This window comes from Genypterus blacodes, unplaced genomic scaffold, assembly GCF_046128005.1.
Source record: "Genypterus blacodes isolate CSIRO-AG114 ecotype Tasmania unplaced genomic scaffold, CSIRO-AGI_Gbla_v1 ptg000021l_1, whole genome shotgun sequence".
Classification (NCBI taxonomy): Eukaryota; Metazoa; Chordata; class Actinopteri; order Ophidiiformes; family Ophidiidae; genus Genypterus; species Genypterus blacodes.
Genome location: NW_027466834.1, coordinates 2,048,881 through 2,074,848, shown reverse-complemented (window position 1 = coordinate 2,074,848; position 25,968 = coordinate 2,048,881). Strand labels below are relative to the sequence as shown.

Sequence of the window (25,968 nt, the reverse complement as noted above, 5' to 3'; positions counted from 1 at the left end):
ATAATCATGTCTTCAAATCTGCGCATGTTACTCGCAGACAAAATCGTTAGAGCAGTGGTTCCCAAACTTTTCTTTCTTTTTTAGATGAGAAATTTTTCGCGCCCACCCTATACGTCTCTCTAACCTCCAACAAAGTTAAACTGAAACGTCAAAGTCAAAACCACAGAAAACAGGAATGGATAAATGGCTGCAGAGTGGGAGGGGGATGGAGTTGAATGTCTTCTGTCTCATGAGGTGGGAGATGTTGTGATGTTAGATGAAGAAACATAACAGCACCAATGGGAAACTATCACAATTCAACTTGGAAACTGATTATTCAACACATCTTATTTGACAGACTCAACCCAAAGCAGCGTCTGGAGGCTTTGGGATTTCAGGCATCATTTCACAGCCACATAGCCAAGAAATCAAGAATCCTCCATAGAGACAAAAAGCTAGAAGGAGGGAGTGGCGACAACCTGACAGCCATGTTGACCCTGGGCTTCCTTCCTGCAGCTCCCTCACTCTTTTACACTCATGTGCTTTTGCTTACTCACTCGTTCACTCTCTGGATCCCTCTCTAGGGCACTCGTCTCCTCTCGCTCTGTCCCCTTCCTTCCTTACATCCATCCCTCCCACTCCTTCTTCCTTTACTCTCCATCTCACTCACTCCACCCTCTATCCCACTCCTTTCCCCTTTTCTGCAACCTCTGGAAAGTGGAAACCAGTGACAATGAAGAGTATCAGCACGGGAACAATGTGGGAAGGGGCTGTTGTAAGATTCGCCAAGGAGATGTGAGGTGGAGAGAAAAACTCCATTATCACTGATCAGCGGCGTAGAGAGAAAAAGGGGGACCGCTTCACAACAAACCACGGCAGCGCTGTCAGACTGGATCACTGAGTTTGTCAATATCCACCCTGGTAGCAGTTACACAAGGTACGGAGAGTTCCGGTCTCAAACGGTGGAATTCATTACAAAAGTCTTGATTGTGTGAAATGTCTATTTACACATCACTATGTTTTAGTGTTTTTCATGTAACAAAAAAAGCAACTGCACCTCAGACTAAACAGTGTTGACAGATGCAAAGCTTGATATGAACGTATGAGTTTTCGGGGTCCTTCTTACTCATGTGCCAATGCTGACACCAGAGGACAACAACCAGAATAGATGATTAACAAGGGAATATAAATGTGACACGCACAGTTGGCCGAGCCACATCAGTGACCTCCGCTGAAACAATTAGGGCAAGGTGACACGGGCTGACGGGGAACGAGGGACCACAGGAGCAAATACAAACAGCATTGTCGGCGACAAGGTACCACTGATGGAACGTCAGGGGATGTTGACATTAAGGTCCGGGCCTGAGCGGAATCACTCAACACCCCACACACTCTGTCAGGCTGAGTGACGGCCACTTCCTACCCCCTGCCCCCTCTCTCCTTCATAGTCCTGATTCTTGGATAATTCAACCTAGACACACAGACGGGACCACAACAGGATGTGACCGTCCCAACGCAAGCGGAGTCACGGATATAGATATTTATCTGCTGACCCCAATTTCTTTAAGCGACTACTGGACAACTTGTCTTAGAATGTTGCAGACAGACACATTTCAAGTATAGTCAACATACTGACGGAATCCTATTGCTTCCGTCTGTGTGTACATGTACATATTGAGTATTGAGTATTAGTGGATGAAAATTAAGTGAAGGTGAACGTCTGAGATTACAAAAGGCACAGAGCTGAGAGACTGCATGGAACTAACCAAGATAAGTATTGATGTCGGCCCTCATCTTTTGTGTCCTCAATATTTAAAATGCAATGAACTGTGTGAAACCTTAATATTACAGTCTGCGGCACAGAAGACAGCAAAGCAAACATTACATCAGAGGGGGCTTGGTGAACGGTGGCTTTTGTGGGAGTTTGCAGCAAAATCCTCAAGTGCCACACAGGCTTGACTTTTGGAAGAACTCCAGAAGGGTGGAAACGCTTTATACAGCAGCAACTAACTAAAGGCCCAATAACCACAAACTAAACTGGTAATATTGCAGGCACTTTGTTTTGATTGTAACCATCAGTATTTATCTCACTCGCCAAGATGGAGTGTACCGACCTGTACACACAGCACCAGATTCAAAAACCCTTGAGGACAAACTGATTTGGTTTGTTTTGAGGATATTGAAGGCCAAAAAAAGGCATTGAGTTGTTTGTAATCAGCTGTACTCTTACTTGTTGTCTTAAAGGGGAAGGTTAACTTCTTAGTGCCCCTGTGTACAGCTGTGCATCGACCGTACATTCAATGCGGCGCCCTCTACTGAAGTGTTGATTTGATTAAAATACACTGTGCCTGCAGTCATCAAACATAATTTAGGCCGCCCTTTGCATCCACCATGAATAAAAATCTGCCTAAAGTTGCTACAAATTAATTTAGTTGGTGAGCAAGGACAAACATAGTATAGACATGTGCAACACTCTCATCTACATGACAAATGGTCAACTACCCCGAACTTTAGTTCATATATATCCACAAAGCACATTAATTTCAATCTGGGTGCTCATTCTGATTATAAGAGGAGCAAAGGTCACTCACTCACTCACTGGAAAAACAAGGAATTAATAGAGCAGGATCTTATTACAGATGGATAAAGTAGGAAAGCAAGCTGTTACAAATACTAATCTAGAGATAAAAAACAGTGATAATAAAGGATAACAACACCTCATAAATAAATTAGAAGAGCCAGGAACACAATCCAACACACTGCATGTTGAAGCTGATACAAAATGCTTTAGTTTGAGGAACCTTGGAGCTATTTGTTACCTTGACCTTTCAGCGTGTTGATGGATAAGATAAATATATACAGTTTGTAATTCATTTCTAATAACTACACCAAAAACTACATATTAATATTTAAAATAGAGCCAACAAATGACATGTTTCTTCATTGATAAAATGCATTAATAGCTTTCATAATCATTTCATAACCCAGTAGATGAACGAGTAGCTGCCCGCCTGCAGTTAGTAATTGTCCAGTTAACTCAACTTGCTATTACAATCACTGGTATGGCAATCTTTGCTGAAAAAAAGGGTCAAATGAATCAAGATGCGATGCCGGCGCCATGTGTACTTGAATCATTCCAGATCCATGTAAAGTGAAAGATGGGTCCTCAAAAGACACAACTTTGATCGTTTCAACAAAGATAAAGACGTATTTTCCAAAAGGTCAATTCGGACACCTTGTGTATTCTCTGTTGTAAGTAGCTAGATTGAGGAACACATTATTTATGGCCTTGGACAATTGTGTATGTGATTTAGATGAGACAGCTACCTCCATCTTCATTTTTCCCGTAGGAGGCAGATGCTGCACATCTGATCTGGTGCTTTGAAAATATGGTCAAATAGGAATACATCCTTTATCCTGAGTGATTCTTGCATTGAACCATGATGTTTCTCTATTCTATGTCCTTGGCTGAACTAAATCTACTGTATGTTTACCTTACATAAGCATTTATAAAGTTAAAATCCTCTACGCTGCACAGACCCAAGCAGCGCCAACAGCATTAAGCCATCAGTGGTTCAAACTGGGAGACGATTCAAACCTCTGCTAAGGAGAAACAGCATTCCCAGCACCCTTAACTTCCATGTAAACTGGTTAGCAATGCGATCACCATCTGCGGTGCTTGCTCGTCTTAATAACAAAGCGATGCCTGCGTGCGTGCGTGCGTGCGTGCCTGAACAGAGGGGGTGGGGGTAGATGGCTGATGGGGATTGTTGATGTGTGATGTTGACCCGACCAGTTTCTGAGCTTCAACCGTTTCTCGATGAAATAAACAATCAGCTCTCACTGATATGATCCCGTAAACGCATGTAAGAAATACCGGTTCGACTACAAAGCCACTCTGAGGCACATTCACCCAGGTAGAGAATCGAGCGATAAAGTTTAATTGTGTTGTCGTTGTGTAAGAAATCTCGTTTATTCTGCGGTGGAACAGGACGAGATGTGGACGGGTTGATCTGAACCTGTTTCTATAACACGTTTGCATTGTGTATACGCGTGTAAAACATCGTTCCTTGAGGCAAAACAGCAATAGGACGAGCAAACAATGCCTGGACGGCATCTGTGTCCCGATGGCTACTCGAGCCAGATGGCTTGCAACAACAAGACAATAAACTCGAACCTCACAACATGAACTTTAATTTATTTGATAGAAATAACTCATAGTAGCCCATGCTACTCAAATGAACGGGTCAACGAACAACTTACAATTCAAGTTAAAGCGATTTAACAACTCTACTCGGACAGAATGTGTGTAAGAAATCAGATAATGTTAGCTAGTCATTCATACAAGTTTCGTGTTTCTTTGTGACTTTAGTCCTCGCATATCCACAGCCAGGGACATTATGTTCGTTTACTTTTTATTCGATGACCTAAACTAAGGTCGCCCCTCAACGTAAACACGAGCCCCGATGAAAACAAACGAGTAGCACATGGTTTAGAGCTCTACATCGAGCAACCATTAACTATATCATAGGCTTTCAAGCAGCGTTTAGTTGAGCAACATGTAACGAGAATACGCTGACGATATCTTCCACTAACCTGACATCATTTTAACTCCTATGGACTAAGTTAGCCTTTAGCCTCGTTAGCTTGTTATCTAACCGGATTGCCTCACAAATGGTAACAAGGGGGGAAGTTCGGATAACAGCGCTAAGCTCGTTAACCAGATAGCAACTTCCACAAAACGCACTCGACAGACCACGCAGCCCAAAACGCTGACACAAACAACTTTTTATTTCCACAATAAAACACATTGCTGTTGTTTTGTGTTACCACAATGTTCATTTACCTCTATTTCAAAGTCTGGAAGGTTGAACGCTGCCCTGAACAGCGAGCAGAAGTGGGCTATGGCGGGGACTTCCCACCAAGACTGGATCTCTTCCTCAGGAACTGTACATCCATGGGACATTTTCGGACCGAAGACGTGGTGTTACGCTTGTTTCTCACATTCGAAAATAGTTATTTTTAGGACTTGATAAGCATCTGTAACATCCAAGAGCGTTTAAGAGTGTGACAAAACTTGTAGTTGTCCCCTTATCCGGGCAGTTGCCATCGCGTCCCGCAAAGCGCTACAATCTGTTTCAATCTGAGAACCTCACCGGAACAGATGGCAGGGCGATACCAACACACGTCAAGGAGGGGAGCACATTTACATAGAGGAATACTTTAAAATATATAAAAGAGCAAAATTACTCTTTTTGGCGCCGAAGTAACTTATTCTACGTTTCAATAACCTACAACTCATTGATATATGCATTTATTTGTATCCGTTCCTAAACTGTAGATAACGTCTTTAGTCCCCGGCACCCCTAACTGCTGATGGTGCGGTCCCCGTTTAAAGGGAATGCTTTTGAATGGGTAGATGAAATAAGCTTGAAAGTTGAACCAGGTATGATCATAATGTTGATTGGCGTCATCGCGGGACAACATCCATGTTCATCATGTATTTAGACATGCCTGCTAATTTTTATCTGCCATCTTCCAAGATTGACGATCGCACTTATAACCATTTTGATTGATTTTTTTATAACGGCGATTAAAGTTTTTAAAGATACCATTTATACTTCATCAGCTGCTTATGCGTTGCCGAGTTCCGGTAACTGCCAAGTAAAATGATTTCTTGTAAACAACAGCCGTGCAGACCATAAACTACACAATGGCTCTCCCTATCGGAATATGTGAAAAATGCATGCTATAGGAGCCTTGACAGTGGTGTGCAGTGACTGAATATTGCCAGTCAGATATCCATGTATATATCTGCTATAATCTATTAAAGGTTGTTGATTTGTTCAAAGGCTATGTCATACAAGACCTAAAATGTTTTCCATGTTACTTCAGGGCGACTGCCATAAATGTTTGACAATGGCGACACCTGACCACATAAGGTCAGTGATCAATACCACAAACAGTCTGCAATGTTACTCAATTATACGGGATGACAAATTGTGTGTTTGTTTCCTCCAATAACCTGTATCTCAACACAATTTGATGTATAGCTACTTTCTGTGAAACACTCCCTGCCGAGGTGCCCCTAAGCAAGGCACCGAACCCTCAATTGCTCTCCCCTCTGTAATGGGTGGAAATGTAATGTAAGTCGCTTTGGATAAAGCGTCTGCTAAATGATCGTAATTTTTTTTAATAATTAATTTTTAACTACTGTGCTATATGGCACTCTGACTACTTATATGTTACTCAGACTAGTATGTCACTCTAACAAAATCTCTTTTGCACACATCAAGACTAAAAATCAAAAACTACTGAGTCACTGAGTTGGCAAATTTCATTATGTTAAACAATAATCTGAGATTTTTTAAATGCAAAAATGACCCTGAGGGTGGTGCTAGAAGAAAGTGTTCATTAGCATCAACAGATTGTGTCTCATGTATTCAATTAAAAGTAAATCTTCCTTTTTTTCAATCACAAGAGGGCAACTTTCTTTTTCTTCTCTATGTTTGCATTTCAAACTGGTAGTGGCACTGGAGGAAAGATCAAGGAACAATATTGCAATATTGTAAGTGCTTACCCAGGTAAGCACTCTTTGAGACTGCATCCTGTCTCAAAGAGTCTCAAAGAGACAGGATGCAGTCAATGCAGTCTCTCTCTCTCTCTCTCTCTCTCTCTCTCTCTCTCTCTCTCTCTCTCTCTTTCTCTCTCTCTCTCTCTCTCTCACACACACACCATTTTGAATCAAAATTCAACCATAAACTTTGTTGAGTCTATGTATTACATTCATATAATATACTGCTTATAATCATTAATTCATCCATTTGTATTATTATGATGTAGGCTCATGGCTGCTTGCAGTCAATCCAAATACACACGCACTCTCTAAACCTGGCAGTGTTGGTGCCATGTCGTAACCACTGTTCTTCAAAACCACAGCCAACACCTTTCTGATTACATCATCAAGCAAAAACAGAGTTTTAGTATGTTTTGCTGAATGGCCCTGCCTGCTGATCTAAGATCTAACCCTTTCACACATTTGACCACTGTCGAAATTGCATATGTTCCCTATGTGTAATTGTGAATGAACAGATTAGTAATTGGGCTAGTAAAAGCAAGCAATGAGGGCAAACAGTCAGCTCAGAAATGTTGAGGCCTCTGGCAAAAAAGGCAGATCAATACTCTTGGTAGTGCACATAGAGAACATAAATAATTATTAGCGTATAATTACAAAATTGTTCTTAACTGAAAACATAATAAAAATATCACTCTGTATTAATTACATATTTAATGCATGAAATATAAGTCATCGACAGTGCGGATTGTTTTTCCATCAACAGGAATCAATGCAGCAATCAATGCTCATGAAAGAAAATAGTTTGAGGGCAATGAGGTTCCTGCTACATGGTGTTTTTGTTGATGTCTTTACATAACTTTACCCCTTTAATAATTTAATTGAATATATTTCCCATATTATGAATATTCATACTATTGTGAACTCAGTAGTAATTGTAAGTCTTTGAACATTTGTGGGATATAATGTGCTTGTAGGTATTATGTAATACTGGTCCTCCTGAATAGAGGGCTGATTATCTCCTTTGTTCTGTTTCATGCTGTCCATATACTCTAAAAAATATTATAATTATTAATACACACAGAATGATAATGGTGTATATTTGACAGCCTGTGTTGTTTTTGTTGCATGTGCTGACACATTAGCTACACAGGCATGAATTTCTTTTGAGTTGTGCGAGTGTTGCTGGGGCGGACTCACACACAGAGTCACGAGAGGGAGGGACTTAGGCAGGGGGACAATGCTGGTGCTTGTGCAACGGTTAGAGTGGCGGCTGGCTCCCTCAGATCGCTCTCGCTCTCGCCTGACTACCATTGCCACACTCGTTGTTGAAGTGAAAAGAACGTGGACGGCTCGATCCTGCCTGTGGGATGCACTGACAAGAGGTAAGTCCCCGTGCACACTGTTACGTCTCTGTGCCTATGTGATGCTGGAATATGAAGTTTCTGAAAGCTGTCCTCTAGGGTTGGACTTGTGTAAGTGTGGATATTCAATGCAGTTTGGTAGAAATAGAGGTTTGGGAGCTAGAGGTTCGCTTGGGGTGAGACTGTGTCTGTGTTTTGGCAGGGCTACTACTGTGCGTGAATGAACTGAAAGAAAGTTTCACAGAAAGAGGCTCAGCGAAAGGCATGTGTAGAATGTGATTAGAATCCAGCAGCCCCATCACACAGGACCAGGGGGGAAATCACTGAGAGAGGAAATTGGTGTGGTGATGGAAACAAACGGAAAACCAAAATATAAGTGACAGCAAAACAAAATTGATTGTTTCTCTCAAAGGACGGGGTAGATGAGGATGGGCAAAGGTTTACTGAGGTAAAAATAGAGGGAGAATAGAGTTGGAGAGATTTAAAGAGAGATTAATTAGCAAGTTGAGGAGGTGTGTGTGTGTGCGTGAATGTGTGTGCGTGTTTGTGAGGGGAAAGGCTGGAAAAGAATGTAAGAAACTGAGAAAGTAGTAAGTGTAAGCAGAAAAAGCTGGGAATCCTGGATAAGGTTTCTACAGTATTTACACACGCCTACTACCAAACCAGAGACTATTATTGCTATAGCAGAAAAAAAAGAAAAGGAAAAAACCTGTCAAACCAAAACTTCAACTTCAACTTTGAACCTTCTTTTTAGTCTTTTGTTGTTTTTGGATTTGAATTGTGGTAACTCTATACTGGAAAACTCATCATCTTTCAGTTCTGCCCTCCCTCGGTAGATCAAATAGTCTTATCCCAGTTAGCAGGCAGATTAGAGAGACTTACACAAGTCCTGTCTCTGCGTGGAAGTCCCATTATGCTGTTATCCACATTTATGAATCAATCCTATCCAACAAAAAAAATATCAATCTGGCCTCATGGGAGTATTTCACATTAACTGAGTGTGTTCTGTTATTCCAGGCAGTGGGTGAGAGATGTGCGTTGCTGTGGGGTACAACTAAGACGCCACACAGACGATACAGATTGAAGATTTGCACATTTCTGCCACCACAGAGAAAGGAAAGGGCGTCCACACCGGCTGTACATGGGAAAAGTGGACAACAGTGCCACAGAGAGAAGCTGTGATCGTCATCGTGCTAGTTGGCACACAAGTTTTGCGCTGTGGTGACGATTTAGGTTGTGAGTGGAGTTTGAGGAAGGAAGAGGGAGAGGCAGAGGAGGGGAAGAACAGTGGTCAGCCTGGACCCCATCCAGAGGCAAGATGTCGGAAAAGAAAGTCAGGTAACTATGTTTGCCTTATTCGTGTAGCTAAAAACAAGTCTAAAGGTGAAAGAAGACCATAGTTTTCAAAAAAAATGTGTGGCCTTGTCTCTGTGCGCGTGCTAATCTGCTTTATCTGTGTCTTTTTCTGTGGTTGCGTGTATGATTTGCATGGCTTGCGAGTAACTGTGTGCACATGGGTCTTTGTATGCATGCATGTTTATCTGTATGTTGATCCCTTCACAGCCTTACCGCTAAGCTGATTAATGGGGGCGTGGCCGGGCTGGTTGGTGTGACATGTGTATTTCCTATCGACCTAGCCAAGACCCGCCTCCAGAACCAGCAGGGTGTCCAAGTCTACAAAGGAATGTAAGTCTCCTGTCAATGACCTGCCAAATACAGAGAAAATAGGATCCATTTGCCTTTAAGTTGACTAAGTAAAGCTTTGACAAAATGTCTGCATCCCGTTGAGGAAGAAATGTGATCTCTGGTTAACACTAATTTGAGACAAAACTATTCTGATTACTGTGTCTGCCACATATATTTCCTCCAAATCTCTGAGGGTAGAACGTCATAGATAAACAGTTTTCCCATATTTGGTCCTTGTTTTGTTAAGTTTTTACAAAACACACTCATGGGATCATACTGCACAAGGGCAGCAGCAGCCTTAAGTGGAGACACTTTTCGATAAAGGCCAAAACAAAGCTCTAACGACACAGGAAGGAAGTTGTAGTTGCTATGGCTGCTGCCATTGGGTTACTTGACTGAACTCGTTTTTACAGACATTACTGACTGATTTGTCCCCTTCTGGATTATGAAAAGTGAGAAACAGCTTGAAACTCATATCCTATGATGATCAGGTCATATCACAAGTGGAGGATGTTTTTTTTCAGGGATAAAAATCATTCCAGAATATCCATATTTAAATGGAGCTTGATGCCTCATTCTGTAATTAGCTTTGAAAAATACAGACAAAGTCAAGAGCTGAAAAGTAAAAAGATTGTGTGTCCTCAAAAGACCCGGAATCTTCTACTGCTCACATCTGGTTGGCATTACTGCTGCTGGATGATAGGGTGTGGTAGGAATCATGTGGTCTGCAGCAGAAACATTTTCAGGCTGCAGCTTTCTGCTGTGAGTCAGAGATGGAAAAACAGGCTCATTCATTACTTCAGGGCCGCAAGAAAGTTTTGGACTTTGCAAAATGAAGAGCCTCTTGTTGAGACAGGAGGGGCGGGTCAGTGTCTGTGCGGTGATGATATTTTTAGTTTAGTGTTGTTTAGTTTTGAAATTAATTACTAAGATATAAATCATGATAAAGGTGATATTCTAGGACGTGGTGGTACAGTACAGTACAACTATAGTACAATATACACATTTTTGTTGTCCTTTATCTTTTTCTACAAAGGCTGGACTGCTTGGCAAAGACAGTACGCTCAGAGGGATATTTTGGATGTTACAGAGGTAATATTTACTTTTCCAATCCCAGTAGCAGCAACTTCCTTTCATCTGTGTTTTACATTAAGATTGATGTGGCCTTTTATGCTCTCATTTCTATTGTGACCATGATCATAAAAAGCATTGTCCATTGCCATTAGCCCCAATGTAGTCAGCCATTAGCTGCCATACAGGTTTGTTGTGGGCATGTGGCTTAAGTGTGTCATTTGTTGTTTCCAGGTGCAGCAGTCAATCTCACTCTTGTCACACCAGAAAAAGCCATTAAATTGGCTGCCAATGATGTCTTCAGACAGAAGCTCTCAAAGGACGGGTAACAAGTCTTTATTCACACAACATATGATCAGTATATACAAATTTAACAGCTCAAACACAGCCTGCCCTTAAATCAGATATTATACAGCCACAGTTATAAAAGCACAAATGTCTTTTAATGCTGCAGGAGACTTGATTGAGTTTCTATCCGTAGGAAAAAATAAATAAACTTAAAGATAACAAATACCTACCATATCTTGTCAGAGTAATATGGAGTTAATGCCAAATATGTCAACATTCCTATAGATGTTCATTCTCAATAGGACAAGTCAGGAATAATCATTGTAGTAACACACAAAATAAACAAAAAGGAAGTATTTGGTGAATTGTTTGGAAACTATGACCCAGTCTGAACTGATGAGAAATAATTAAATAAAGGAAATAAAGTGTTAATGTTAGTCTTGTTTGGAGCAATGCATTATTTCCCTACTCTGAAAATAGCTTGAAAAAGTGCTTTTGTCATTATTGTCAAAATTGTCATGGACCTTTATATTTGTTGTATGTGGCGGACACTGTGTTTACTGTCACGTTGTTGTGTCCTCAGACACTTGCCCCTGTGGGGGGAGGTGCTGGCAGGCTGTGGGGCTGGGACCTGTCAGGTGGTCGTCACCACTCCCATGGAGATGCTGAAGATCCAGCTCCAGGATGCAGGGAGGCTGGGTGAGTTGGTCCTTCTAAATGTTTATCCCTTAATATAAGGGGTCATTTTGGAAAACCTTATTCAAGTGGTAAATTTAAGAGATCAAGGCAATGTATGAATATATCTATTTATTGTTCAATATAATAAGCCCCAATGCCTGGCAATGTCTGAGGTTGTTCATAAACACACAGGAATGTTGGGATGAAAGGCATTGCCTCCATCAATGGGAGAGTTCATGAAATGTATCCTTCTTTAGGATCGTTGTTCACTTATAAAGAATGTGATGGCTGCAGGGTTACTGTGTGTTTTCTAACCTTAATCTACCCTATTTGTCCATCAGCTGCCCAGAGGCCTGTCCCAACCCCAGCTCAGGGTGCAGCTCCTGGTCCAGCTGCATCAGTGGTGGCTCCCCTACCGACCCAACCGGGTCCTCCCCATCGGCCCTCAGCCACAGGCATAACTGTGCAGCTGCTGAAGACCCGGGGCCTAGCTGGCCTCTACAGGGGGGCAGGAGCCACGTTACTGAGGTCAAACACATGAAGACAAAAATATGCAGACATCCACTCCTTTACTTTGAATTTTTGCTTCTTACCAATGCACATTCTATTTCAGGAGGGTGTATGTGCACCTATACACGTAGTACATGTAGTAGAGAAAGGCAGGTATAGAAGAAGACAAATCAGTCTCTTCATTCAGAGGGAAACCAGACAGATTAATGCACACACTTTTATTATTTCTAGACCCTCCTGCATATATTTACACATTTGGTAAGCAAAATAGACATATCAAATCAAAGAAAACATACATTTTCTGCATTCTTAGAGAGACATTAATACTGCCTGCGGGTCTCTGTTGTGTCGTCATAGTAACGACTGTGATGACACATTTGTGACAAAGACAGAGCAGGAGGCTGACATTTGAGGAAGACGTGCAGCCCAATTAGAATGATCAGATCAAAACATCTCCATTTAAATAAAGCAATTAACCAACTGAATTGGCTCAGGTCTAATTTATGTAACAAAATAGGACTGCATATTGGATTCCACACCAAATCTAGTCAACACTGATCAATATATTGCAGCATGTCTGGATGTGAACTTGAATGAGGCCGTGTGTCTCTCTCTCTGTCTGTCAGAGTTATTTTCCACCTTGTTTAAATTTAACTCTCACTTTTCTCAGGGATGTCCCGTTTTCTATGATCTACTTCCCGCTGTTTGCCAACCTGAATGCACTCGGCAGGAGAGGAGCAGGTCTCCGGGGTGAAGTGCAGGAGCGGGCCCCGTTCTGGCAGTCTTTCCTGGCAGGCTGCTCTGCCGGCTCAGTGGCAGCAGTGGCTGTCACACCACTGGATGGTGAGTATGAGAGAGAAAGTAGGTTATGTCCTAGACAAATCCAAATATACTCTAATGAGGAGTATTTCACATCAATCAGTCATACTCCAATTGATATAATGACAGTGCATCCCTGTGTGCCTGTACAGTCATAAAGACTCGTCTACAGACATTACAGAAGGGTGAAGGGGAGGATTCATACAGAGGAATTATTGACTGTTCACGGTAAGATGATGGCAAAAAATGTTGAAAAGCAAAAGTGCTGCCTTAGCATTCACTACAAATATGAACTACCTTGCTACGTTTGCCTTTACGTCCGTCCTTGTCTCCTCTTCATAGGCGCATCATGAGGCGGGAAGGCCCATCAGCATTCCTGAAGGGGGCAACGTGTCGTGCTCTTGTCATCGCTCCTCTCTTTGGCATTGCACAGGGTGTCTACTTTCTCGGGGTAGGGGAGATGCTGCTTGGGTTGCTGGGATAGAAGTACTTGGCACTGATGGTGGTAGCGATCTCGTCTCTGTACAGATAATTTACTGCATTAATCGGCAGTGAACAGAGAGAACAGAGGAGAAAGAGGGCTCGCAGTCCCATCAGCTAACCAAAAGAGGAAGAACACTCTGATATATGAAGATACTCTATTGACTTAAACTATGTGGACAAATGTTCACACTAATCATGTTTTGCTTGTTTATACATTCTGTCAGCGGGGTTCTGTAGCTTAAACAGGCTCCTGTGTTTGTGTGTGACTAACCTGAGGATTAGTCAGGTTGGGACATCGCTTTACTGCACTGAAAACTAATAGGTCCACCATGTTAGCTTGTGTTGCATACTAACCTCCACACAAGTGTTCAAGCTGGACAGACAAATACACCTCGACGTGGACAAATGGGTCGCGCCTTTACTTGAAAAGTTGACCAACTTTTGTGGGAACGGTGTCACAGCTTATGTCAGATATAATTCTTTTTAAAAAAAACTTTGTAGATTGAATTGTTTTCACTGGGATCACCTGAACAACCAGGTGATCCCAGTGTGCTTGCTGTAGTTTGTATTTCACCTGAGGCAGATTAAGTGATTTTGACAGTTTTTTCTGTCCAGCTGTTAAGAGCTGCTGTGTATTGTTTGAAACAGCGAAGAAAAATTGCCAAGCACGTTTAGATGCTTGTTAAAACTTTGCTTTTACTCAAATTAATATATCTGTTTTTTTTAAAATGTCATGTCAACACCATTGTCAGCAACATTGTCATAAATCAGCGGCGATATATTCTAACAGTATATTGTGTAAAAGACCTGTCTATGCATGTATTTCCTCATCTGGGCTATTTAACTCAGAAACTGCTTTAGCAAATCGTTAAGAGAAGCAAACCAAATCCTAAACCATCTCTGTCTTACTCTGCATTTTTGCCTTAATCACAGCTCAGACAAAAATCAGAGGCAAGTATGTATGTATATATTTGAAACAGAGGTTGATCACCCGTAAACCAACTCTAGATGGCGTTATTTCTGGCATTGCATTCCAGAGTTCCAACAGTAGAAAAAGTACATTTTCTATCAAAACAATCTCTTGTTCTCGTGAGCGTATTCATTCCAGGCTGCAGCTCTGTGGTGGACCAAACTTTCACCCTTTGTCCTTGGAATTTAAATGAAGCGATCTCCACCATCAACCCTCCGTGGAATGGTTCACTAATCACTCACTAGGGTACTTGGTAACTTGACAAAAGTGTTCCACACAAAGAAACTGCTTTTCAGAATACACACAGAATTAACTTTTCGGAAAAACATTCCTGTGCAATCAATCAAAACATGATAGAAAGGAATTTCATTTGGTCAGATTGGATCCAGAATGAGAGCTGAGTGTGCATGTTAATGTATCATTTTTGAGATGATACAAATAGAAATGAGGTGAAATCACATTTTGTCCATATATTTGAAGGTTTCCCAGTGCCTAAAAGTCAACTCAAGCTTTCTTGGAACTTTTTTAACGGTCCACAATTAATGTAGGTTCAGTGAGGAGGAGTGAATGTTTGATCTACCATGGAGTCCATTCACAAAAGAAATCAGCTTGACAAGAATTTACAGTATTGTTGCCATCATTGATCATAAAAACCAGCGCCATCTAGAGTTTCTAAAGGGCCATAACTTGAGATCCCTCTGTGTACCGTGATGCATTCCACCCCCTCCAATCCGTGAGGACCGGGTTGTAATCTTGGTTTCCTTCACTGGTATATGAGCTACTGCCTGCCATTAACACTTCAAGTCAGGAGTTAATCTGATGGTAATACTATAATCCGGCTTTTGGCGTACAGTACACCCAAACAGCTCCTGTCTACAGGCCGAATGTGAGACTGCTGGGCGACAGTCTCACAGCCTTGATTTCCTCTTCTCCGCAGCTTGGCAGGGTTTAATCAAACACATGAGAAGCCCACCACTGACTTTACAGCTTAGTTTGAATTTAAAAACTGTGCTGCTTTAACTAATGCACAGTCAATAACTTAAATGTGCAATTCAAGCCTTATATTTGCTAATAGTTTCTGAAAGCATTAACACTTGTTTGTTACGTCTTAAATGTGTTTAGTGGAACTGAGGGTGATGAAGTATTATTTTATATTACTTCATAGACCGATTTGGAAATGCACATTGATAAACCTGTGGAGGGAGAGTGGCACTGTGTCGTGTCTTTACCTGGGTGGCACTACAAGCATTTTTTTAAAAACATTTTTAATCTCTGAAACATTTTGATGTGGCTAGTGTACTTAAGCTACTTAATGCTCCTCATTATAGAGCAAACATAGCCTGAACAGAGTAAACCGAATGTTTACAAGATGTCAATAAAAACATCTCATACATGTTAGTCTGTTATATGCATTTATTACTTTGGCTTTTGCTGAGGTAAAAAAGGCACATGTACACTTCTGTATGTATAAATGTGAAGTAAGATTATCTGGCAAAACATTGGTAAGAAAAAAATAAAAAATATGTGAACACTTGCATTGCAGTAATTACTGAACCAAGGTGTTCTTTCACCCTGATAATCTGATAGCAGGTGATTGTACAGGCCGTTCCTCATTACGTGAGGAATACGTGACACAACTATTCATCCCTCCAGTAGTCTGCGGTCACCTGAGGTATGTGCCTGTGTCCGCTCTCTGCAAATCCACCGTTAATCTAGGAATTTACGGTTGGGGTTGGCACCGAACAAGGCCACCCTGACTTCAGGCATCATCTGTCAGAGGGAAAATCAGGATACAAAATGTTGGATCCTCATAAAGTATGGGTACATAGCAACTCTTTGAATGGAAGGAAACCATGAAATTATCACTCTGCAATATATAACATGCTCTTGTCTTGTGTGAAAGCACATTTGAATTGCTATATATTGTGACGAGGTTACAGGTATCCCACTAGCACAGTTGCCAGAAGGCTATTGTATGGTAGTAGAGTATTTTCACTTAGTTCCATATTCTCAGCTAACACGGTGTGTGTGGTTTGACATAACCTAGTTAGAATGCTCTACCTGATGTGCCATAAGCTCTAGTCTGCTCTCCAGTGTGTTGGAAACCTTGATCTTCCCCTTATCATTGTACACTTCAACTCCCCCACAGCTGTTGTAAAAGAGAGATAGAAAAAAATAGACAAAGATAAGCAGCTCAGTGTCTTTCTTTTGTCAGTCACATGAATCACAAAAGTTATTTTGAAATGTCACATGGTGGAATAGATACATTACATCAATGATCTTACATGTCTGGTGAAAGAAAACGTTCCTGGTCGATTTTGACAGTGATGTAGCTCTTGACCGCCTCTTTGTAGACGGGAATGATCTTATCCACTGCAGCCTGTCAGGCAATAAACCAAAGGCTTTTTGTACATTTATAGTAAACTGTTAAAATAACCACATCATGCAACATTTCTGTTTGCTCAGTCAAACCTGAACCATGTCTACGTCCTGCTGCCGACAGCGAATGATGACTGTAGGTTCCAGCAGCTGGTAGAATCCCTGATGGATGGAAAGCAAACATTCAGAGGGCTGAGAACAACCATATCCCACATATTGTATCTCTTCTGAGAGCTGGTGAAGACTCTACCTGGAGCACCAGGCCCTCTAACAGAACCGAGTACCTCGCAGGGTCCCTTACAGTGTCTGCAAGTCTTTGACGGGCCTCATTCAAAAGATCCTGTGACAGGGGAAGAAAATCCGGGGAGAAACAAATCCAAACACTAAATGATAAAAAGCTGTGTCCATATCCATCTGTTCATGTTTGCAAATGTAGACTGCATTCATCAACATGCACAAAGACAAACATTTACTACTTTGGTGGACTTCTCTACATGCAGGTGTTAGAAGCTGCAGTTGAGTGTGAGGTGTACATGATGAACTGAATGTGTGCCACAGATGTTGAGAGTAACCTCTAACCATGATCATGTCGTCACGAGACTTCAGCACCCTCAGCCGAGCCTTGTTCATTAGGTTGGACATCTGGCTGTGAAGAACCAAATGAAGAACCAATGAAAAGCAGATACGAAAGTGCTGTGATGAGATATAGATGAGGGGCAGTAGCTGAGCGCCAGTTCGAGTTCAAGTGGACTGGTAGCTGGTGAGTTGCCAGTTTGCCTCCAGGGCACTGCTGAGGTGCCCACCAAACCCAGGGCGCCGAATAATGGCTGCCCTGCAATAATTGTAAGTCGCTTTGGATAAAAGCATCTGCTAAATGACCGTAATGTAACGCACTTAAAAAGACAAACAAACTCAGACCAATAACTATATTAGCAACTCAGAAACATTCATGCAAAAAGAGCTTGAAGAAGGAAACAAAAGCAGAATGGCACAAGGTTCATCCACTTGACTAATGAAACACCAAAATTGACATTCCTTATTTTTCCACACTGAACACAACCTGATATACAGTACAGTTGTGCCATGTTAACAGACTGTGGTGGAGCTGTGCTGCCCCCTTCAGGTCAAACCCGCAAACAGCACGCACCAATGATGACACTTTGGGCATGACTTTACACTTATTCTTTGCCATAAAGATTATACTATAAAACTAATAATAATTTACATTTTCTTATTCTGATCAATGTGTTTTTCCTTCTTCTCGTAGTGCTTCATGATTTTCACTCGCTGAGTTTGCACCAAGCGACCCTTCTCAATGTTGAACTCTTCTTCTCCCTGTAAACAAATAAACAGTGGGTAAAGTAAGGCAACTGTCAATGCCAAGGTATATGAGCAGACAGACAGTTAGACATTACCTTTGCATTTATTTCCTCTGCTTTCTCATTGGCCTCCTGCTCAATGAAGGCCATCATGTGCTTGATCTGAGACAAACACAACATCAAATTAAGTTTATTCCCCACCACAAATCTTAACAAATCCAGTCTTTTCTAAAGCGCCTGTACAGTGTGAAAGAAGGCACAGTGCTTAATAAACGACAAATGGTGAACTCACACGCATTTGATAAAATAGATAATAATAGATATAGATAATTCCATGTGTTGAACATTGCAAACTTCTAATATTATCAGAGGAAACTACCTTTAACTTGTTACAAATAACGGTCAGGTTTTCATATTCGTTATATGTAATGTTATCTAAATGAACTGTGGTTTATCTGTACTTAGATAACTATAGCTAACAACGGCTGAATTATGATTCATGCGTTGTACCGCCTCTTTATGAGCTAGGTAGCGTTAGCTGTTTATTTACTTTGGTTCACGTGTTTAAAGTTGTAACTTCTGCATCGTACCTGTTTCTGTACGTCGATTTCCGTGAGCGCCATTTTTGTACTTAATTTGTTTTGTTATTCAGAGTCTGCAGAGTTAATCTTCCTAACGATACCACAGTGTTAAGAGACAGAAATATGTCGGTGAAGTTCTCTTGGCATGTTTAAACATAACTTCCGATCAACTTTCAAAATAAAGCACAAGGCTTATTATATATTTTACTACTTCTGCATTACTGTAGTACTACTACTACTACTACTACTACTACTACTGCTATTACTACTACTCCTAATAATAATACAAAATAATGATAATGATAATGATGAATATATCAACAATGTTTTATTGTTTTTGTTGATGAGTAGTATATTTCTGAGTGCTACACCTAATTCAAGCTGGGACTTGGACTTTGGTCTTTCTGAACCAAAGCCTGGCACTCTACCAGCAGGGCCAGTCTCAGCCTGTACACCTCCTGATGCTCATGCACAAGGTAAAATATTGACAGAAGACCAAATTGTGTGAGCAGCCCTATATCTCATTATGATGAACTTGGACTTTCCTGCTACTGTAAACATTTGAAGCGAATTGAATTCACAATATGCTCTGTCCCTCTGTTGGTGAGGTTAAATTAAAAATCAGGACTACATTTTGGAAGGGAAACATACAAATAGGCAATGTCCTAACAAAATTGTTGTTCAAATGTGAGGTTAATTCTATTTCTATTTCATTAAACTAGTATATATATATTCATTATTAATTGTATTATATTTAGTTTAAGTCAGGACTGGCTCTAGGCCAGGTCATTTTATGTTGTGTATTTCTATTGAAGCAAGCATTTGACATGACAGTGTGCATACAGTTATAGGACATTTTGGTTTTTATATAGAAAGAGGGGGGAAAGGAGAGAGATAGAGAAAAGGAAAGGTTGCATAATTGTTATTATTGTTGTTGTTTAACTCTTTTCGAAGACCCTTAGGTAAAATAGGCAATATGAAGTACAAGTAGATTGCCAGGTCGCACCATGTTTGGTGTATAACTGATGCACTTACAGTACCAGGCAAATAGAAACCTGTCAACAATGCTCTGTTTAAACTATGTCACTTTTTATTTAATCTACATTTTATTTAATTTTTTGTTTATATAACCAAATTATAGTAATTAGATGAGAGACATGAATTGTTGACTTGTTAATGACATCATTGACACACACAGTACTCTGAGATCATGAATGATGTCCCAGTTGGTACACACAGTGCTTTTGAGAACAGCACACGTGTATGAGCATAAGCTACAATGGATGGATGGTGTTCTCAATCAGACAGTGGTGAGGAGTTGTAAAGGGAATAGCAGCAGTCAGGAAGTCTCTCCTGTATCGGTCCTTGTGACAGCGAAGCTGGATCAGTCTCTTAGAGAAGGAGCTCCGCTGTCTGTCCAGTAGGTGATGGAGAGGCTAATCAAGGTTATCCATGATTGATACCAGTTTGTTTAGTGACCTCTTCTCCATCACAGTCCCAAAAGTATCTGGTTTGCAGCCAACTATGGAGCCAGCCTTCTTAATGAGTTTGTTACATCTGCTGGTGTCCCTGGATCCGATGCTGCTCCCCCAGCAGACAACAGCGTAATAAAGTGCAGAGGTACAATAAACTGATAGAACATTTCAACATCTTGCTGCACACATTGAAAGATATCAGATTCCTCAGGAAAAATAGTCTGCTCATCCCCTTCCTGTATACAGCCTCAGTGTTGGTCTTCCAATCCAGCCTGTTGTGGATGTGGACTCAGAGGTATTTATAATGCTCTACCACCTGAACATCCTCACCCAGAATGCACAGGGGCTGTAAAACTGTCCTCTTCCTTCTGAAATCGATGACCATCTCCCTGGTCTTGGCCACATTCAGAATCAGATGATTCCTACCAGACCACTCTACAAAATCATCCACCAGTTTTCTCCTACCACTGCAGAGTCCTCAGAAAACTTCTGCAAGTGGCAAGACCCTGAGTTGTACTGAAAGTCTGTGGTGTACAAGGTGGAAGGAAGGGAGACAGCACGGTCCACCGTGGAGCTCCAGTGTTACTAACCACCATTTCGGACAGAACATTACTCAGTCGGACAAACTGTGGTCTGTCAGTCAGATAGTCAGTAATCCAGGAGATGGTGGACTTGGTACCTTCATTGCTTGGAGCTTCTCCCTCAGTAGTGATGGCCACATGGTGTTGAATGCACTGGAGAAGTCAAAGAATGTGACTCTCACAGTGCAACCGGTTCCATCCAGATACGAGTGGGCTCACTGCAACAGGTAGATGATGGCGTCCACTCCCACCTGAGGTTGGTATGCGAACTGCAGAGGGTCCAGTGATGGTTTCACCAGCAGCCTAAGGCTTGCATTTGCACAGGATGCTTCACCTTTACAGTAGATAATATGTGCAATACGGATTGCAAAATCCTGCAATACTGATTTTGTTGCACCAACTCATTTTCCAACAATATTCCACAATCTCATTACGGAGGCGTAAATGGAAACCTTAAAGTAACTTGTGACTTTAAACGTGGTTACGTACAGGCCCCACGTGACATAACCAATGTGACTGTTGTTGTCGCGCTGCCTTCAGGGAGTAACAACGAAAGTCGTAACTTGGTTCAGGCCTGTAAGAAAATAATTGCTTCTTGGTATTATTAGTTCAGAAATTCTACGTTGCAGCCCTGTCGCAGCAGCAAAATGTGGAAAGAGTACTTGTCCAACGTCTGTGCCTGCTGAAGTCTGTACACGGGTTGTTTTTACAACCAGACAGCGCGAAGTGTATAAATATTTTACATCTGTAAAACGGAGGTTACGTGCTAATTTACGTAAAAAAACAAAAACAAAAACACAACCCGGCCTATTCCCCTCTATATTTTCATGTATAGCATGTAAACATCCATGCTCGTCATGGTCAATTTTCACAGAGGTTAAGACTGTGTAAAAGCGGGACACATGACGTTTTAATAAATACTATCTTAATGATAAAGCTCATGTAACTACATTTCGGCTCTTCGTATAAAAAAGTCAATCAAGTGTTTGTTGGTTCGGTCGTGTTGTACATCGTGTGACATTACAATATTTACATTTGCACCCAAACGCACCATTGTCGACAAATTTAACAAACCATTAAGAAAATATTCTGTACAGATACCAGCTGAATTTTTTTTTATCCTGTTTTCATATTTTCTACATCAGAAACGTTTTAACGGTAATAAACAACTCCTGTCTTTGTGTACAGCCCGTGACCTTTCACCTTTGACGATATTCGTTAGCAGGAATGGACGGAAGGCTTGAGCCACCTTGTCTGAGCTCAGGCCGTATGATTTTACAAAAGCATTCCACGCTGACTCGAGTCGCCACGAAGGAAGGAAGGTGAGGCAGTGCGACGTCACCTAACAGGTAAATCGAGTCTATGTTATTTATGCTTTGTTATTCTAATGTTGATTTATACGCAGGATCACTTCTCCATTTCAGCAACGCGACGCGAGACTGTGACATTGCACGTGTTTCCTGCTGCTCCACTAAACACAATAACACTCTTAGCCTGCAGTGTTAGCGCTGCTTACATGCACCCAGAGGTCACTTTACTACGCAAAAAACAACCACCATTGCAATCCACTCGAATGCTAATGCAGTCCGACCCATGCTTATGTTCAGCTTTGTTGACATTGCGTCAGTGGTGCTATTTCAGCTCAGTGGGAAGGGTCGTGACCAAAGTTGGTGGTGCTGTTATATAAGACTGCGTATCATTGATAGTCTCTTTGGGTGGTACTATAGTGTGCAAGTGTATCTATTCAAGTGCCCACTGAGTGAATACAGTAGTTTGGTTGTAGTGTTTTGTTTCGTTGTGATTGAACTGACCTCTGATTCTTCAGCTGCGCATTCAGACGTGTTTTTGACGTTGTTGTTGAAATTACGTTATGTTTCTGCAAGCACAGCACATGGATACACATTTATAGATAAGCCCAGATGTTTGGTCTAACAACTGTTCTTTTAAACTCATGCTGGGTGAATTGGTCCCTTAACCATGTGCATCCATCCATATCATACTATATGTAACATGTTATCTCATACCAAAACCCAAATGTGCTCTCTGGCAGTACTATGCCTCCTGATAGGCTTCTGGGGGCTAAATTATGAAAGAATGAATGAAGTTGTGGACAAATTGCAGGTTCGTTGCATGACTTCATTGTTGCTCTTGTTGTTTACAGGTTTCATCGCAGTCTGGGTCTGAGGCTATCTAGATGTGGCTTTAGGGGCGTGGTGCTGCCCTGGCTGGCAAAATGCTACAGAAAGGGGCTATCCAAATTATTGAATGGGAGGACCTGGACAAGAGGAAGTTCTACTCCCTGGGTGTCTTTATGACCTTGACCACCAGGGCCACTGTGTATCCCTTCAGTCTCATCCGCACTCGCCTACAGGTGCAGAAGGGCAAGAGCCTCTACAAAGGCACCTTTGATGCCTTCTACAAGATCGTGCGAGCGGAGGGCATTCAGGGTCTCTACCGGGGCTTTATGGTCAATACATTCACCCTGGTTGCGGGACAAGCTTACATCACCACCTACGAACTGGTGCGCAAGTACGTGTCTCACTACTCTCAGAGTAACACAGTGATATCTGTAGTGGCAGGAGGATCAGCTTCCCTGGTGGCCCAAACCATCACTGTGCCCATAGATGTGGTGTCCCAGCACCTGATGATGCAAGGCCAAGGAGAACACCTGAGTCGCTTCAAGGTCAAACCAAAAATGATGCTCTCGGCATCTAAGAGCAGACTGACTTTCGGACAAACCCGTGAGCTCACAGTGCAGATATTTGCTGCTGATGGTTTCCGGGGATTTTACCGGGGCTATGTGGCTTCACTGCTCACATACATCCCAAACAGTGCTCTCTGGTGGCCTTTTTACCACTTTTATGCAGGTAAACAAATGACCTTTTATGTGCAATTTGTAGCAGCGCTCCTTAATTACTACACACACATACAACAGGATACTTTTTTTTAAAATAGGTCACACAACCTTAACATTAGAACTGACAATAAATGTTGGATGTTGCATGACAATGATTGTGCGTAAGAATAATATAAGCTCCTGCAAATGACAAAATGTCTTCAGGCTGATATTCTCAAATGACGTTGGTCTGAAACTGTTTCTGTATCCTGCGTTCACAGAGCAGCTGTCCATGCTCGCCCCAAGTCAGTGTCCCCACCTGATCCTGCTGGCTTTGGCAGGACCAATGGCTGCAGCAACCGCCTCCAGCATCACCAACCCCATGGACGTGGTCCGGGCCAGAGTGCAGGTAAACATCAGATCATCTCCTTCCCCTGAATCTCGCCTACTGAAATGCAAACACAATGCTGGCAGCATCTACAAAATGAGGAACAAGAAATAAATAATGATGTACAAGATCGTCAGTGAATAGATTTAGTCAATTTACAACACCATTCTCACATGTTTCTCTTTTCTTCAAGGTGGAGGGCAGAACTTCTGTAATTCAGACATTCAAGCAGCTGCTTGCAGAGGAGGGCATAATGGGGATGACCAAGGGGCTGTCGGCCCGCATCATCTCTTCCACGCCGACGTCTGTGCTCATCGTGGTGGGATACGAGACTCTGAAGAGACTGAGCCTGCGAGCGGAGCTGGCAGAGTCCAGACACTGGTGAGAGGCCAGAGGCATGAGTGAGCCGGAGCAACCTGGTACAGATACAGGAGGACATGTCAGCCGCCCGTCACCTGTCCTGGCTACTCCTCTATGCCTTATTTTTTTTTTAGAACTGTGTAGAACTGATGTTTTTAATGCATTTATGATGGAGCGTCATAACTTCAAGTGCTCAGAATTGCCATTATGTTCATGGGTGTCGAGATGAATTGTTTTGGCCTTTTTACCATTTACCGGACCTGCCTCTATAGGCAAAGTAGGATTGTTGTCATCGTTGTTGTGGTGCTGTGAAATACAGTGATAGTGATGCACCGTTACTGTCCCAAAGTTCAATTCAAATCAATTCATTGCACACGTTCTCATTGGATTGTGGGTAGTGGGTAGCTGAACTCCATATAAACATACGCGTATATTATATATATCAGATCAGTTTTGTATGCTATCACGCTGTAATACCACTTAAGCAGTCCCAACATGTTTAAGCTTCTTTACAATTCAACATGGGTTGTGATTAACAATTAATGATGTGTTTTCAGTCGAATTAACGTGTATTCAAGGTTCCAAAATCTGGAGACAGATCAGAGAGCACATGGGGAACTTTAATCTTATCGCACATTCCAGTGAAAACCATTTCTATGCAATGACTCAATGAAAAACAGAATTTAAGCCTATCTGGGGTAAAGAATAAGATCACTGGATATTTCAATGCAGATAACTAGTGAAGAGAAATGTAAATCTAAACTTACTTAAAGCAGAATCTATGTTGCGACTGTAGCAGCCTTGGCCCCAATGTGTGTATTTGACTCCAAATCTCTAATGCAGTGTGAAGCTGGTGTGGTGGTGGTCCTGGTTTTAAACCTCACTTAGTGTAATATGATGAATTATCTTTATGGGCGAGTTGATCGGGTCAATCAGGGAGTCGTGTCTTGCTTGTTTTGCCTTCGTTACCTTGTTTAAATTGACTGTACATTGCAAAGGGGAGCTGAGGAATGGGATGTCATAACTTGTGTTACGCAACTTCCAGCAGACTGTGAAGCAACAGTGTTGTTGGTTCACTATGTAAATGTGGTTTTCTGGGTATTCTTCCTTTTAAGGTGTTAGGGGCTCAGTATCTGTGGAAAAAAAGCAGGAATTCAGTGTTTTCTTTAAAGGCCAAAGAGCTGTTATGATCGCCACGCCACAGCTGTTTGGTTCTACATGGGTGCGCGCACACACACAGTTGCCTTCAGCAGGTCGTATTATCATGTTGCAGGTTACTGTAATGTAAATTACCCATAATGCAGTTGGAGAGTCATCCTGTCAAGGCGACTATGATAGTTTTAACTTTTATTATAAATTCTGCTGAATCCTGTCTGATTTTTGTAAAGTGAGTTAAATGTTTGTATTCGGTACTTTTTGAGGTTTGTACAATAGTTTCCAAAATTCAAATATGTACAGTTAACATTTCTGAAGTGATGAGTAAAGCCACTAGAGGACGTCACTATAAAATAATTGTTCATTTATGATTTAACACTGAGAACTTGACCTCAAAATGTAAGATCTAATAAAGAATTTGAATCACAGAAGTAGAGATTGTATAATTTGTCATATAACACACTTGAAACAT

The 25,968-nt window shown here is 41.6% G+C and overlaps 4 protein-coding genes and 1 long non-coding RNA gene across 6 annotated transcripts in view; 3 read left to right on the top strand and 2 right to left on the bottom strand.

Moving 5' to 3' along the window:
- cecr2 (CECR2 histone acetyl-lysine reader) overlaps positions 1-5,121 on the bottom strand; it is a 34,376-nt gene extending 29,255 nt beyond the window's left edge. The window contains exon 1 of the mRNA XM_076142028.1: positions 4,826-5,121. Within this exon, the coding sequence (XP_075998143.1) occupies positions 4,826-4,945 (120 nt within the window). The 5' untranslated portion in view covers positions 4,946-5,121. The remainder of the gene's footprint in view (positions 1-4,825) is intronic.
- The window catches only part of LOC142991870 (uncharacterized), a 271,893-nt gene extending 255,947 nt beyond the window's left edge, over positions 1-15,946 (top strand). The window contains exon 2 of the long non-coding RNA XR_012961000.1: positions 14,971-15,946. This is a non-coding gene — a long non-coding RNA (uncharacterized LOC142991870). The remainder of the gene's footprint in view (positions 1-14,970) is intronic.
- slc25a18 (solute carrier family 25 member 18) lies at positions 7,805-15,946 on the top strand. The gene is made up of 10 exons (XM_076142032.1): positions 7,805-7,938; positions 8,935-9,255; positions 9,481-9,603; positions 10,640-10,695; positions 10,909-10,999; positions 11,546-11,661; positions 11,982-12,168; positions 12,821-12,993; positions 13,122-13,197; positions 13,312-15,946. Exons 2-10 carry the CDS (start codon positions 9,236-9,238, stop codon positions 13,451-13,453), a joined length of 984 nt encoding a protein of 327 aa, XP_075998147.1. The 5' UTR covers positions 7,805-7,938; positions 8,935-9,235; the 3' UTR covers positions 13,454-15,946.
- On the bottom strand, positions 15,862-18,860 carry LOC142991869 (V-type proton ATPase subunit E 1-like). Its single transcript, XM_076142034.1, has 9 exons — positions 18,711-18,860; positions 18,217-18,282; positions 18,027-18,136; positions 17,381-17,447; positions 17,052-17,141; positions 16,895-16,963; positions 16,708-16,802; positions 16,484-16,571; positions 15,862-16,192 (listed from the first exon to the last, which is right to left on the bottom strand). Exons 1-9 carry the CDS (start codon positions 18,741-18,743, stop codon positions 16,130-16,132), a joined length of 681 nt encoding a protein of 226 aa, XP_075998149.1. The 5' UTR covers positions 18,744-18,860; the 3' UTR covers positions 15,862-16,129.
- A 2,431-nt stretch (positions 18,861-21,291) lies between these two features.
- On the top strand, positions 21,292-25,927 carry slc25a44a (solute carrier family 25 member 44a). Of its 2 annotated transcripts, XM_076142170.1 has the most exons (5): positions 21,292-21,333; positions 21,946-22,106; positions 22,919-23,624; positions 23,875-24,002; positions 24,175-25,927. In XM_076142170.1, the coding sequence occupies exons 3-5, from the start codon at positions 22,991-22,993 to the stop codon at positions 24,364-24,366; spliced, it is 954 nt and encodes a 317-aa protein (XP_075998285.1). In that variant the 5' UTR covers positions 21,292-21,333; positions 21,946-22,106; positions 22,919-22,990; the 3' UTR covers positions 24,367-25,927. The 2 variants fall into 2 exon arrangements, with proteins under 2 accessions (XP_075998285.1, XP_075998284.1); XM_076142169.1 differs by lacking the exon at positions 21,292-21,333 and having other exon boundaries at positions 21,854-22,106.
- The last annotated feature ends 41 nt before the right edge of the window (positions 25,928-25,968 follow it).